Here is a 14744-nt window from a genome sequence, read left to right on the forward strand (position 1 = left end):
CATCTATCTTACCTTTGTCTCATTCACTGAATGTGTCCATTTTCGCTTTATGACACAGACACAGGTGGTCAATGGGACATCTCCATTTGCATCATCACCCATGTACATTTTGCAGAGCAGAATGTCAAACAGGAATCGCCTTTAACTGAGCCCACTTTCCACTTGAAGACCGCAGACGCCGATTTGTCCTCGGCATGAAATTGGGGCGCGACATGACACTGGGAGAACGCCTTCTGCCCACTAAAATTACTCGGGACCTTTTCAAATAGTTCAAAACAAATACCTCCGTGGGTGGCCCGGTAGTCCAGTGGCTGATTGAACACTCTAAATTGTCCCTAGGTGTGAGTGTGAGTGCGAATGGTTGTTCGTTTCTGTGTGCCCTGCGATTGGCTGGCAACTGATTCAGGGTGTCCCCCGCCTACTGCCCGAAGACAGCTGGGATAGGCTCCAGCACCCCCCGCGACCCAAGTGAGGATCAAGCCCCTCAGAAGATGAATGAATGAATGAATGAATGAATGAAATACCTCCGTCAAATCTTAATCGTGGGATTAGATATGTAACGAACGAGGCTGTTTTCACATTTGGAGACAGGGTAACGGTCCATTGTTGTAGTATGGGATCACGCCACACGGTGGCGCCTCTCTGGTTTACTATGTCCGTTTCCCTTACTTCCGAAGAACACTTATGGAAGAAAAACAACAACAACTTTGCGTTCCCTCGCAATGATCGCGAGGGAAGTTTTTCTTCCACGTAGAAGCTCTGTAAAAAGGTGCCCAACTGATCTCGTAAATTAAAGCGGTGCCACCGTGTGGCGTGATCCCACAGTCTAATAATGGACCGTTACAACAGTGACTGATCAGAAGCTCTGTTGAGATCAATATTTCTCATTCTCTCCTTCGGCTGTCCTGCTAGCCCCACTCCCTTCATGCGCGTGTCTTTACATCTCTTGATTTACCCCCATCTTTTCTCATTGTCTGTGCGCTCTTGTCATTTCTGAGTTTATTGTGTGATTGACGCTGACAACGTTTTCTTCAGCTTTAGCACCCGGATTTAGTTTGGTTCTGAAACTACAAAAAAAATGAAGGTAGCCGTTTTCATTTTGTTGTGCGCACTCCAATTTGGCCTGTATACGTTATCTGGTGTCTTCAGACAGGATGAATAGCCGTCACTGAGTTATGACAAATAATGGATGATGGCTTGGTTTGCTGATTGAGCGATTGATTTGTCGATCCATCGATTGCGCTCTGGCAGCTCAAGGCCCTTTGGTGCCGAGGCAGCGGCTGACTCCACACGCTATCCTGTCATTTATGTATGCATTGTTGCTAAAGCAGTGAAACGTTTGTGCTCGACTTGATTTGACGCAGCCAAATGTTTGATTGTTTTTCATGCGAGTGTGCGTCTCGGTTCTCTTTATGGGTGTTTGTTGGTTTATGCGTGTGACTGTGTGTGTGTGCGTGTGTGTGTTTGTGTGTGTGCAGACGTGCTATTCAGTGCCAGCCTCAGTGTGTGGCGGTTTATGTCAGTTAATCAAGCGTGCTGTCACATCTAAGCTAGCCCAAACTGGTTTTCCTCATCTTCCGTGTTGGACATCCACGTGTGAAAGTGGATGCTACTGTTTCAAATTGGAGGGTTTGGCCTGCTGTTTCTCATGAGTCCAAAGAAAAAACAGGCAATCGACATATAAATAGACGTTGCGCGCTCAAGTAATTCCATTTCACTGGATGAAAACTTAAAGTCACTTCTCCGAGTACTCATCATTCAAATGGTCGGTAAAAAATAACATAAAAATAAAAACCTTGAACCTTCATTGACCCACGTTCGAAGTCGATCACTTCCAAATATTGTTTGTAGATAATCCCCTAAACCGGTGTTGTTTCATGTTTTTTGTTATGCCTTTCTATATTTTATTGTGCATGTTTGCTCCACCTATTTCGATCAGGGAATGAGTCATCAACCCTTCCTACCCAAAGGTGTCAGTAATGGGAACACACACGCACAACAACGCACGCAAGCACACACGCGCAAGCTAATACTGTAGCGCCGCCCCTGCCTGAAAGACAATCCTCTCCCACGAAACGTCTCAGCCTGCTTTGGGTGTCCTGCATTCTGACATCTTGAATTTTAGCGTCAACACACATATGTACCCCACAAACACACACTCACACACATTCACAGCCAAGTGGCCATGAAAGAGAGCCCACCTGGTTGCTTAGAAACAACGAGTGAATTGACAGTCCGTCACTACTTTGTCCCAGTTCATTGAATTGCCAAATGAAACATTAAGCTCTCTTTGGTGATATACACACGCGAGCGCGCACACACACGCTGATGTATTATGTAGGCATTTTGTCGAGGGAAAAACATTGCTTCCTCAAAAAAAGAGTTCTTCAGCTTCTCCTTTCCTTCACCTTGACTGCATTCCGCTTATGAGTCCCGACTTTTGTTAGGAGTCGAGAAATCCGCGGGCTTAACGGCAGGGAGATGGAGGCTGCGCGTTCAACAAAAACAAGCTTATTTTTATAGTCCCCACAATAGCTGATAGAAAAGAAAACAAGTAAGCACCACAGATCACTTGGCAATTGGCTCAATGTCCCTTGAAGTGAAACAATCGGGGATGAGGTCATGCATCTTGCCATCAACAGTTCAAGATTTTGGTGCAGTCATGCGAGCGGATTTATTCTGCTTCAGTTCTGACAATAAGGAAGGCCGTGTGTTGAAGCACATCTGCTTCAAGTGAAGTCTTTCATTCGTGGCTCCAACATTGAGAAATCGAATCTGACCTCAAGGGTGTGTGTATATATATGCACTGTAATCGTGCCTGTGAGCAAATTCATTAAGCAAACCTTTGGCAGGCTAAAACTCAAGTAAATGTGGCTATTGGAGGTCGTCAAAAGTCTCATTTGCACCCGAAAGGACTTGCTCGTGTGGAATTTGCTTGTGGGTTTGCAGAATCGACAAGCCCCATGTGACCGTGGCGCAGGCATGGTCGAGAAATGTGGCGAGATGGACAACCTGAAGGCATAAAGTTTGTCGTGAGAAATAAAATAAAAATGTGTCCCGTTTCACTGTGAGGTCTGAGCAAAATGTCCAGAGACAACTTTTTTTTTGCTGCTGTGGAACAACTTTGACTTTCAAGTTTGACACTCGCTCTCAAAAAAGAAGAAAAATGGACAAACGCGTAGTGGCATTGTTGTCTGTGTGTCTCCCCGCAGGGAATTTGGTTGGAGGGATCCGGAGCTGCCAGAAGTGATCCAAATGTTACAACATCAGTTCCCATCGGTTCAGTCGAACGCTGCCGCCTACCTCCAGCATCTCTGCTTCGGAGACAACAAGATCAAGTGTGAGGTATTGACTCGGCCTTCCCCAAAACCTTTTTTTTTTAATTCTTTGTATTACTTTCAAATTGTGGGGCGGCCCGGTAGTCCAGTGGTTAGCACGTCGGCTTCACAGTACAGAGGTACCGGGTTCGATTCCAGCTCCGGCCTCCCTGTGTGGAGCTTGCATGTTCTCCCCGGGCCTGCGTGGGTTTTCTCCGGGTGCTCCGGTTTCCTCCCACATTCCAAAAACATGCATGGCAGGCTGATTGAACACTCTAAATTGTCCCTAGGTGTGAGTGTGAGTGCGAATGGTTGTTCGTTTCTGTGTGCCCTGCGATTGGCTGGCAGCCGATTCAGGGTGTCCCCCGCCTACTGCCCGAAGACGGCTGGGATAGGCTCCAGCACCCCCCGCGACCCTAGTGAGGATCAAGCGGCTCGGAAGATGAATGAATGAATGAATGACTTTCAAATTGTAGCATTTCTTTTACAAAAGCAGCAAAAAGCTTCATGTCTCGTGGTTAAAAAAATAAAAAAATCCATATAGTCGTCGAGTGTAACTGGTCTTCCTCGTTTAGAAAGATTTGACCAGTGGGCCAAAGTTCGACAGCCTCGACCGTCCACACGTCCGTCGCCGTCGAACAGCATTTGTTTTTCCAATGACGCAACGCACGACATGCCTACATGCGTCTCAGCAACATAAAACACACATCAACACACGCTCATCCCTCAGATCCCTGGGAAAACATCTGTCGCCATCACGCGCCTCGATGCGACTTGATGTCACGGTCTGAACCCCGCCCATGAATCGAAAGGATTGATTTGGGGCGAGCGTGCTTCTCCACAACAGCATCCGCCAGCGCGCATTAAAAACCCGGCGAGAAAGCCGCGGCCGAGATTGTGTTGTGTGCGTGTCTCTCCCCATCCCCCAAATAGCCACGGGGGGGGGGGGGGGGTTGCTGCAGGGCGCTTCTGCCGCTCATTCCGGCAGGAGCGATCTCGTGCTCGTGGAACAGCACGAGTCGGGGGAAAATCATACTTTTTAGAATGTGATGGTCTTTTCACGTCATTTAAAATGAAACGGCCATTTTATATTTTGAAACCCGAGAAACACTGCTCTTCACCTACGAACCATTTGTTTTGTTTTCATCAAGAAAACGTATCGTCACGGACGCCCGACCGAGAGGCCGACGGGCGCAGGAGGCTTTTTTTTTTTTCAGTTCACACTAAGTATCTTTTGTATCGTCACGTGACAGATGCAATACCAAGATTCAGTCTTCTTTGACCTTTCTTGACCTCAGATCCGGCGACAGGGTGGCATCCAGCTTCTGGTGGACTTGCTGGACCATCGTATGACCGACGTGCACCGCAGCGCCTGCGGAGCTCTTCGGAATCTGGTCTACGGGAAGGCTAATGACGACAACAAGATTGCACTCAAAAACTGTGGAGGAATCCCGGCTTTGGTCCGACTGCTCCGGAAAACCACAGATGTCGAGATCCGTGAACTACTCACAGGTGACACGCACACACACACACAAACGGACACTTAGATGTGTACAGGAATGCGTGCGTGTGTGTGTGTGTGTGTGTGTGTGTTTATGTATGTGTGTGTGTGTGTTTATGTATGTATTTAGTAGGGAATTCATTTTCAGTATCCGCACGTTCAAACATTTGATTCTGGCATTCAGTTCCATAGCGGTTGACCCTGGTCTGGAACTGTGTGTCTCTTTCAGACTCTTACATCTCCTTCAGAGTTTTTCTTTTTTCTTTCTCCTCTATTCCCCGTACCTTCCCATCTTGTGTATCAACTGTGCCTTTCTTCAGTATCATGTCTTCCTCTTTTGGGCATTTTGAATCAGGATCCCAGCGGGGAGGGGAGCTGCCCGACTCCCACATATACTGTACACAGCATGGGGGGTAGGGGAGATTAAAAAAAAAGCGCCAAGCTGGGAAAATGACCTCTGTTTTCCAATCTCTGTTGCACCTCTGGAGGTCCGTTTCCTGTTCAGAACAAAATGTGAAGTTTTGCGGAGCTACACTGTCAGCTTGTGAGCAAATAAGATGAGCTGATTACAACTGCACATACGCTGCGTTAATTCAAAACCAACATGAACACCTTCATGTTAACACCTGCCAAGTGTCGATAGGCATCCACACCAATGCGTGTTAAAGCAACTGTGACAAAAGTTTGAATTGCTTGACACACAATCGGGTGTGACACCATCAAAATGTTGACATTACAGTCATCAAAGAGAGACGTTCTCTGTTAATGTAATGTAATTTAATTTTTTTAAGACTATCTCCAAATTTTTAACACCAGCAGCTCGATGCTTTGTTTCCTTGGGAAACCCGACATCACAATGCACAAAAGAAGACAATTACTGCAGTGTGTAAATTGAATGAAAGACACAGTGTGAGGATCCCGGGGGGGGGGGGGGGGGGGGGGGGCTCTCAAGATACTTGAGAGCGTAACGGCATAAAAACACAAAACGAGATGCTGCTGTTTTTGACAACGCGTTTAAGAAAAGTAAGCATTAAAAATCGCCATCCGGCCTTTGTGTGGAGGAAAGAAGATGCGGCGCTTCCGTTACAGGAGGCAACTCACACCGATGGGCCGCCATCAATTCATCAAAATTTCATCAAGCCAGTCTCAGTGAGTAATTACTTTGGTATTCTACCACCATCAAAGAAATGTCAAGCTGAAATGCAAGAATGTCAGCCGCACCAAATAGATGATGGATGCACCGCAAAAATAAAAAACAACAACAACAAAAAAACTAAACTTGTTAGCCTTTCAAATATCAACCCCTTATTTCCCTGAATCCCTATAACAAGGAAGGCCATTTCGCGCAGGATCCCGACCTCAGTTTTCGGGATAAAGTAGAACAAAAAAGGGGAAGCCGTCAGTTCATCTATAATGTCCACCAACAGTGACCGCCGTTCTGGATAAATGGACTCCTAAAAAAAAAAAAATCATGCTTGAGTGAACTGACAACGTTTTGGATTGTGCGCCAATGCCGAATTCAAAGTCTGGTGAAGACCATGCGAGACTTTGCTCTCCAAGGTCATCATTTGGTCAACAGGAATTTCGGAAACTGATGCTGACGATCTTTTTTTCGCACTTGAATGCTGATCCCCCGTCGCCGAACACATTGGAGGGCCCGTCGATAGCAGTTTTTCAACACATGACGCCCAAACCTCCCTGAAGTATGGCAATTAAACTGATTTCATTTGGGGGGGGGGGGGGGTTCCCGCCACTATTCAACAAGCAGGCATTTGGGACGCAATAGCTTCAACACATTTCCCTTGCGCAGACTCCCGCCCGTCGTATCAAAATGACAAATGGTGGCGCCAAATGTCCGACATGCAAAAAGCCTGCAAAAGAAACTTCAAATCTCAGTAGTGAGCTTAAGAGATGCAATGCGCTGTTGCGGGATGGAGAAATGAGATTGCGGAGTGAATGACAGCCCAAATGAAAGCTGCGGGACGGCTTCAGAGACAAAGAAAGCCAGCCAACATCTTCATTTCCCCCTCTCTCAATACAATGGCACATCTGTAACCTCCTGCTGCCACTCATGATGTAAGACTGAGGCAATTAACCCCCTTCATCACTGTGTGTGTGTGTGTGTGTGTGTGTGTGTGCGTGCGTGTGCACGCGTGCGTGTGTGGGCGGGTGCAAACGTCTTCGATCAAAGATAAAGACCCACTCTGCCCTTCTCCTCAAGCGGATGATGTCATATTGCACAATCGCAAAGAGGCCGGCCAAGCGGATGATTTTACTCGGGATGATATTTACGTCACCGAAATGCTCCACCTTTCATGATAAGAACAGCACAAAGAAATTGACTCTGGCCTGGAAAAGGGACCCCAAACGGGGCCGCTGGAAAGCGACCAAATGCAGAGCTAGCGCACCCATTCGGTAGCATCTCCATCACGGCCGCTTTGCCTTCCGCGATGAGGTGATCGCAAGAGAAGACGTCGCGGGCCCACAGCTCATTAATGTTGCGGAGACGGCAGCGAGTCATTTTCCTTCCGACCGCCCGACACTGCCACATCTCCGCACATTGATCTCTGAGGGTTGTAATGAAAGCGATCGAGAAGGATGGCGCTTCATGCCGACGTGAGCAGAGATGGACGCATTCCAACATCCAATTACACGGGCGCATTCCTCAGATACGCCCGCTGATCTTCAGCAATGTGAAGCTCAACAAGAACGCTTGCCGTAAATCGCCGGCATGGCTGATATGACAGTAATAAGGGAAAGATCGTCGACCCGAAGAGAAGCGCCCGAAGGACGTGACGTTATCGATATCCTTTTGCGAAGGATGGATGCATGTGTTTTAATGCCGATGGCAAAACATTTTTTTTTCCCGTACATCCCAACAATGACACACACTCGATTCAAATTCATCCATCTTCCGCATGGGACTTTGGCAATAAATGACGAGATGGAAATAATCTGACCAAACCTCTGGAAATTGTGCTCACATAAAACCCCCCCCCCCCATGAGAAAAACGCATCCTCCTCGTCATTCGAAATCGCACGGCACCGTCGGCTCGGCTCTTTGGTGTTTTTCCTACACTGACTTTTCATCGGTTTCATTTAGGTGTCTTGTGGAACCTGTCGTCATGCGACGCCTTGAAGATGCCTATCATCCACGACGCCCTGGCCGTCCTGACCAATGCTGTGATCATCCCCCACTCGGGCTGGGACACCTCGCCCCACACGCAAGAAGACCGCAAATTACATCTGCACTCCTCCCAGGTCCTCCGCAATGCCACCGGCTGCCTCCGGTCAGTAACTCGAAAACAACGCTCTCTCTTGACTGCGCTTGCCAAATGCGAGCATGCCCGATTTATTCCAGCGTCACTTGACGGTGCCTTTTATTTCTCGGAAAATGGGTGTGGGGGGGGGGGGGGGTGGATCATTCACATTGTGACTCCTTTGAAATCACGCTGTTTAGTTTGTCGACCAGTTCGCAAAGCACAGAATCCAGTGGCAATGACCCACGCATAAAAACTAAGCCTATTGAGTGTTGAGGATGGGAGAATTTCACACATGTAAAACGGTTAAACGGCACACCGGCACCCCACACAGACATTCCTTCATTCATTTCTCTTCAAGAGTGTGACATTTCAAAGCTTCGGAGTGTTATTCGTGTTCGTATGGGTCATGTGTTCTTTGGTATTTGTGTGTGTGTGTGCGTGTGCCAGCAATGTGAGTTCTGCAGGTGAGGAGGCCCGCAGGAGGATGAGAGAGTGCGAGGGTCTGACAGATGCTTTACTGTACGTCATCCAGACTGCCCTGGGGAGCAGTGAGATTGATAGCAAGGTGGCGCTATCACACACACACACACACACACACACACACACACACACACACACACACACACATATATATATATCTATATATATATAGATATATATATATATATATATATATATATATATATATATATGTATATATACACATATATGCAGTATATAAAACACACTTCAGACTCCCTCTGCATTTGAACAAGGGTGTGTAGACTTTTATATCCACTGTATGAAGATTCTCTGCACTCGGCATCATTCTACCTTGATCACCATTCATCCTCCTTTTGGGTTGCACCTCTCTGTCAGTCGTGACTTTTTCCTTTTCTGTCCTCATCTCCGTCAGACTGTGGAGAACTGCGTGTGCATCCTGAGGAATTTGTCATACCGTCTGGCCGCAGAGACATCTCACAACCAACAAGGGGGCTCTGAGGAGCTGGATGGCCTCTTATGTGACACTGGTGGGAAGGACGCGGAAAGTTCAGGATGCTGGGGCAAAAAGAAGAAGAAAAAGAAGGGGCATGACCAGGTCAGGCGCTCCATTCACTATTATTGGGTGTCATGACAAAAACAATCGTGATAAGAACACCATTTTCACCCACACTTGACTTCAAGTGATGAATGGCCGACTCGCCAAGGTATGCCTCTGCATTTCAGCTGAACTCAAGAAGATTATCGGATTATCGAACCGAATCGTACCGCTTTGACTCCCATCCCACTCCGTGTATGGAAATATCTAACAAATCGACTTTTATGAGAGAAAGCGCGATTTTTTAGCTATTTTTTCTGGTGCTCCATCTTCATGCATGCTGATAATAAGCAATCAGAGGCACATTCTGGCTGAGTGGCAGACATCTTTTCCACTTGGAGAACATCAGCAGTGGAGAGCCCACCATATCCGGTGTGTGAATCGTCAATTAGTCTTAATCTCACGTCCTTTTCATTTCAAGCAAAGACAGAATGAGAGAAACGGTAATATCCAAGCAGGTGTTTTAACTTGCATTTGTCAAGCAAAGCCTCAATGTTTTTTTTTTTTGGTGGGGGGGGGGGGGTTATAACTGATCTCACAAGTAACCCGATGTTCACGTTTAAAAAGATGAAAACAAACTCCTCGCTTTCATATCTTACAACATCCGCGTGTCACCACTCCAGTGCAGCTGAAGCCAATTAGCACAAAGTGGCTCAGGGAGCTCTTATTGGAGGGGGGCCCATCCTCCTCTCTGAATAACTGGGGGCAATTCCAAAAAAAAAAAACGGATACAGGACAGTCGAGAAGTTGCTTACATGGGAGGAAGTGCTGGATATAAATGTTCCAGATCACAGTTTGGTTCACAGTCACAGCACAGTGTTCACTCACGCCATCATCAAAACAACAATGGCGGACCACAGGGAGGCGAAGGAGGACCACTACAGATCATAAATATGCATAAACAAATACATTGTTGACAAAGTCTGACATGTGGGGGAAAAAAAGGCATGATAGCTAATCTCGCCTTAACTCTGTGTCATTTTTCCCAGTGGGATGGTGTCGGTCCATTTCCAGACTTGGCGGAGCCCCCGAAAGGCATTCAGATGTTGTGGCATCCCAGTATCGTCAAGCCCTACCTTACCCTGCTGTCTGAATGCTCCAACCCGGACACCCTGGAGGGAGCAGCCGGTGCGCTGCAAAACCTTGCTGCTGGGAGCTGGAAGGTAGAACCTCCAAACAACGTGTGCATTGAAATCCACAAAGCGCCAGAAAGCTCCCTTGTCGAACACACTGGTGGAAAATAGAGCTCCATAAGCTCCACATCTGCCATCGTCATGATAACCACACCCACCGTCCCCTGACGCCCGCCCCTCTGATATAGTCTTCTGCCCCAAACAATAATTGGGGCCATCTTCAGCACCAATTTCAATCACCGGAGCGAGAGCTCGAGCCAATTCCGCCGGTGGAAAAAGAATGAATTGGTGCTCACCTGGGTACTGGCCCGCAACGAGCACCAGCACAAGCGCCGTGGCAAAGGGCCCACTGAGGTCCATTCTGACTGAAAGATGGAAATATACGGCTCAGGAGTCCAAAAAGGACACTTGTATAGTTTGGGGCATTTTGTCTTCATTTTCTGCACATGCTCTAAATGACAAGACAGTATTTGGACTTCACTTGTGTACCTATAAATGGCAAAATGGTGGTTTACTGGTGCTGTGTGCACCTCTGACCGTCTTCCTCATTTTTTTGTCCCCATCCAGTGGTCGGTCTATATCCGGGCCGCAGTGCGTAAAGAGAAGGGCCTTCCAATCCTTGTGGAGTTACTGAGGATCGACAATGACCGAGTGGTGTGTGCCATTGCCACTGCCTTGAGGAACATGGCTCTGGACATCAGAAATAAGGAGCTTATTGGTAAGTGACTGGCTGAAATGAGGCGGTTTGGAGCGTGGCCTTGACGGGGTCAAGGATCCTCAATTGGAAGGTTTCCCGACCCCGTCAGCTGTTTTTAAGACACGTCACCAAAGAAACCTTCAACCTCTGAGATCTTTCCAATTCATGAGGAGGGCTTCATTCTGAGAAAAAAAATTGCTCTTTCCGGAATGAAGAAAGTTTGCTTTCCATCTTTCTGTCCTCAGTCCAACTTATTGCGCGGTTTTCCCCCACTGTGACAACAGGTAAATATGCCATGAGGGACCTGGTGCACCGGTTACCCGGTGGCAGTACCAACAACAACGGCAGTAGTGGCGGAGGATGCGTCGGTGGCGGTGCCAACAGTTGCGCTCTGCTGGGGAAGACCATGTCGGACGACACGATCACAGCTATCTGCTGCGCTCTGCATGAGGTCATCACCAAAAACATGGAGAACACCAAGGCCCTGAGGGATGCCGGCGGCATAGAGAAGCTCATTGGTGTCGCCCGAAGCAAAGGAGACAAGTAAGTGCAATGTTATTCCCAAAACACAGAGCACATTGAAATAGGTTGTTGTTTTTTTTTTAATGAAGTTTGTCATTGGCTTTGTGGCCCCATATCATCAATAGCTGGTTTTAAATCTGTACTTTTTGCTGCCTTTGGCTTTTTCACAGAAGAATGTTTGCGTTTACATCTTTTTCATTGAAGTAACTTTTGATCTGAAGGTTTAATAAGAATAAGGTGTCATGTAGAGCTTGTACTCGCATCCAAAATCTCCAGTCGCCATTTTTGTTCAAGTCCGCCAATGACATTCGAATGAATTCACATCGTGCACTTTTCAGAATAAAAAAGCGCAATTTTGTGGCGCTTTACCCTTATTGCACTTTTCAAAAGTTGTCTTCACTGATCTCAATCAAACGTATAGCAGAGTAGACTCCACCTGCGCGTATCATCTCAAGGAAAGCTTTTCCTTTTTAGTTGAAAACCGCTTCCTCTCATCTCTGGGACTCTGTGACCCATTCTGGCGTGTTTTCTTTTTCACTGCCCAATTAGCAACTCTTTGGAATCAATGCCAATTCATGCATAACCCTGGTGTCACGGTGAATTTTCAAATGAAAGAAAATAGACTCAATAGCCTTGTTTTGTTTGCAATCGACAGTATGTCCAATCAAATCATCCAAAATAATATAATCGACAAAACTGGATGGCATTTCCTGAGACCAGTAATGCCATTGAAAAATTGTTGGATGAGCAGCGCAGACGATAATTTCAATCGTTCAACCTCCTCTCCCCTTATTACAAAAGTCAGACTGGCTTTATTCTCTCTTGTTTTTCTCTTCTCTGCTGAATTCCCAGACATAGTCCCAAAGTGATGAAAGCGGCATCTCAAGTGCTGAACAGCATGTGGCAATACCGAGACCTGCGCAGCCTTTACAAAAAGGTAGATACACAGCGGTCTAATTTGCTGATTTCCCTCCACTCGCTACAAACGGAGTCATTCACCGCAAACGCTTGTTCTCACGTTTCCTTTGTCTCGTCCTTCTCTCCAGGACGGCTATTCGCAATACCACTTTATCGGCTCTTCTTCCACAATAGAAAGGGACAGGCAGCGGCCTTATTCTTCTTCTCGCACGCCGTCCATCTCACCCGTGCGGACCTCACCAAACCATCGATCGGGTGAGCGTGAATCATTTTTTTCTCTTCCTCACGTGTCCTTGGCGCCATATCTCAGAACAAGTGTTTGTTGATCAGATTGGATTTCTAGATCGATTCAGATTCGATACACTGAAGAACGTTGTAGCGGTGAAAATGTTGCCGGCGGGGTACGTTGACGAGAGGTCGGACGATATCGGGCCCGAAGACTCCCTTAGAATTGCTAAAAGGTGAAATTGAACAAACGTAAAGCACCTCGGGGGCTTATGGTAGAAGGACATTTTGAAAAGCTGACTGTTGAACATTTCGCTCACACTGTTTAGATTTGAGCTTTATTTTTAGCGTTGTGCTGTCACTTTTTATCAGCATGCAAACAGACGTTGGCGGTCAAATTGCGCAGTACTCACTCAACAGCCAATTATTGTCGACAAAAAAAAAAAAAAACTTGATGAGAAATGGATTCACCATATGATGGTTGTATTTTATAGTCAGTGTCCTGTGTTAAATAGCACAAATGATGTCAAAAGGGTCAAATCAATTTCCACGTTTTCAGTGAGTACACCAAGAAAGACAGACACGTGCCTCAATTCCAAGTTCCCAGCTGGGAACTGAAAGCATGAGCAGCTAGGGCGCAGGAGACGGCCCTGTCATCACCTCCTCCACTTAGCAGATTTGGCACATTCTCGTCTGGTCTCTTGTGGGTTCTCTTCACATCCTGCGGCCTCCAACCCTCTCGGTTGCGCGCGGGGTGTGAATGCGAGCGTCAGCGTCCGTGTGTCTCTAGATGGGAAGCCTCTGATTGCTTCTGATAAATGTCAGATGAGAGTCTCCGAAATGATCGATGGCTTGCAGAGGAAAAAAGATCAATAATGCAAACGTACATATGTATTATAAACGAAGGAAAATACTGGGGTAGAAAGGACTTGAGCTTCATCTAAAATCACACAATGGAACAAACTCACAGAATAACAACACATAAAAGGCTCGTCGACTTATTTTCTGCCAGAGATAGTGAATCTGGCAGTAAGTGTGGTTCGCATAAAGGAAAATGACTCTTTCTTCCATAAAAAGCTTCAATTGCAATGTGCTATTTGCTCTAAAAAAAAAACAAAAAAAAAACAACAACAACCACCACCAATGCTGGAACGATGGTTCAAGACGTTCCACGTGTGTCACAGCAAGTGCGCCAGCGTCACCGAGGGATATGATGGCGTTGAAGGAGAGGAAGAAAGACTACGAGCTGACCGGCAATGCAACGTACCGCGGGAACAAGGGTGAACACACGTCCCGCAAGGATGCCGCCATGGGTAGGCCAAATCACAAGCGCATTTTCAATTTTCCAGCCACTTGTAATGTGAACTGCGTTCAGGGTTGCCCGCCGGGGATTCCAGTCCCTGGAAATCAAGAAATGCATAAAGCAGCCCACTGTCAGTCATGGATGCATGAGCACTGGAATCAACCTAGGAGGCAACCGCAATGGTTGACCAATCATCCGGGACCGTAATCTATTTTTTTTTTGTACTGGCCAAACAAACAAACATTTTTTTTTCTTCAAGTGTGCACTGACATAATGAGCAGGAAGCACAAGAGAATTCCCTGTTCTTATGATGATCAAATCATGACAAGGGCAAATTCATCTCTGCCCGCCACCGTGCAGGAAATTCGAATGCGGCTAACTTGAGATTGTTGCTAACATCAAGACCGCAGTTGGTGGCGTTGAAAATCGGAGAGTCGGGAAAAAAAATGAGCAATAACCTCTGTTGCTCATCTGAGAACCGCAGACTCATTTTTGGGAGCAACCTTTTACATGACGTTAGTTTGATCATTCACTTAGGATAGTGGGAAGGTATTTTGAGATGTCCCGGCCGGCAATGCCGTCGTGAACGGTTCATCTTAATGGCCGTCTCCACAGGTCCGCTCTCCAGTGGTTCTTCAACTCTACACCGAGGAGCTTATGTGTCACCCACCGATGAGCTCAAGTATAACCAGGTACAAACGCCTTTTCGTGGGAGGACCACCGACAAAAACAAATCATTCGACTACATTGATCGCCAACAACCACCCGCCCCCTCGCCAATGTTTAC

General features: G+C 46.9%; 1 protein-coding gene and 1 long non-coding RNA gene across 11 annotated transcripts in view; one reads left to right on the forward strand and one right to left on the reverse strand.

Moving 5' to 3' along the window:
• ctnnd2b (catenin (cadherin-associated protein), delta 2b) overlaps positions 1 to 14744 on the forward strand; it is a 55868-nt gene that overhangs the window by 37446 nt on the left and 3678 nt on the right. For 7 of the 10 annotated variants that reach the window (XM_052046083.1, XM_052046078.1, XM_052046081.1 and 4 more), the window contains 12 exons: positions 3213 to 3345; positions 4616 to 4829; positions 7922 to 8108; positions 8529 to 8646; positions 8977 to 9159; positions 10149 to 10322; positions 10860 to 11010; positions 11274 to 11532; positions 12355 to 12448; positions 12558 to 12684; positions 13839 to 13967; positions 14573 to 14649. In XM_052046083.1, coding sequence (XP_051902043.1) covers positions 3213 to 3345; positions 4616 to 4829; positions 7922 to 8108; positions 8529 to 8646; positions 8977 to 9159; positions 10149 to 10322; positions 10860 to 11010; positions 11274 to 11532; positions 12355 to 12448; positions 12558 to 12684; positions 13839 to 13967; positions 14573 to 14649 — 1846 coding nt within the window. The remainder of the gene's footprint in view (positions 1 to 3212; positions 3346 to 4615; positions 4830 to 7921; positions 8109 to 8528; positions 8647 to 8976; positions 9160 to 10148; positions 10323 to 10859; positions 11011 to 11273; positions 11533 to 12354; positions 12449 to 12557; positions 12685 to 13838; positions 13968 to 14572; positions 14650 to 14744) is intronic. The other 3 variants (XM_052046079.1, XM_052046082.1, XM_052046087.1) reach the window with 1 other exon arrangement.
• Positions 40 to 3116, reverse strand: LOC127587626 (uncharacterized). Its single transcript, XR_007958811.1, has 2 exons — positions 525 to 3116; positions 40 to 283 (listed from the first exon to the last, which is right to left on the reverse strand). It is a non-coding gene; the product is annotated as an uncharacterized LOC127587626 (long non-coding RNA).

This window comes from Hippocampus zosterae, chromosome 15 (genome assembly GCF_025434085.1).
Source record: "Hippocampus zosterae strain Florida chromosome 15, ASM2543408v3, whole genome shotgun sequence".
In the NCBI taxonomy this organism is placed as follows: Eukaryota; Metazoa; Chordata; class Actinopteri; order Syngnathiformes; family Syngnathidae; genus Hippocampus; species Hippocampus zosterae.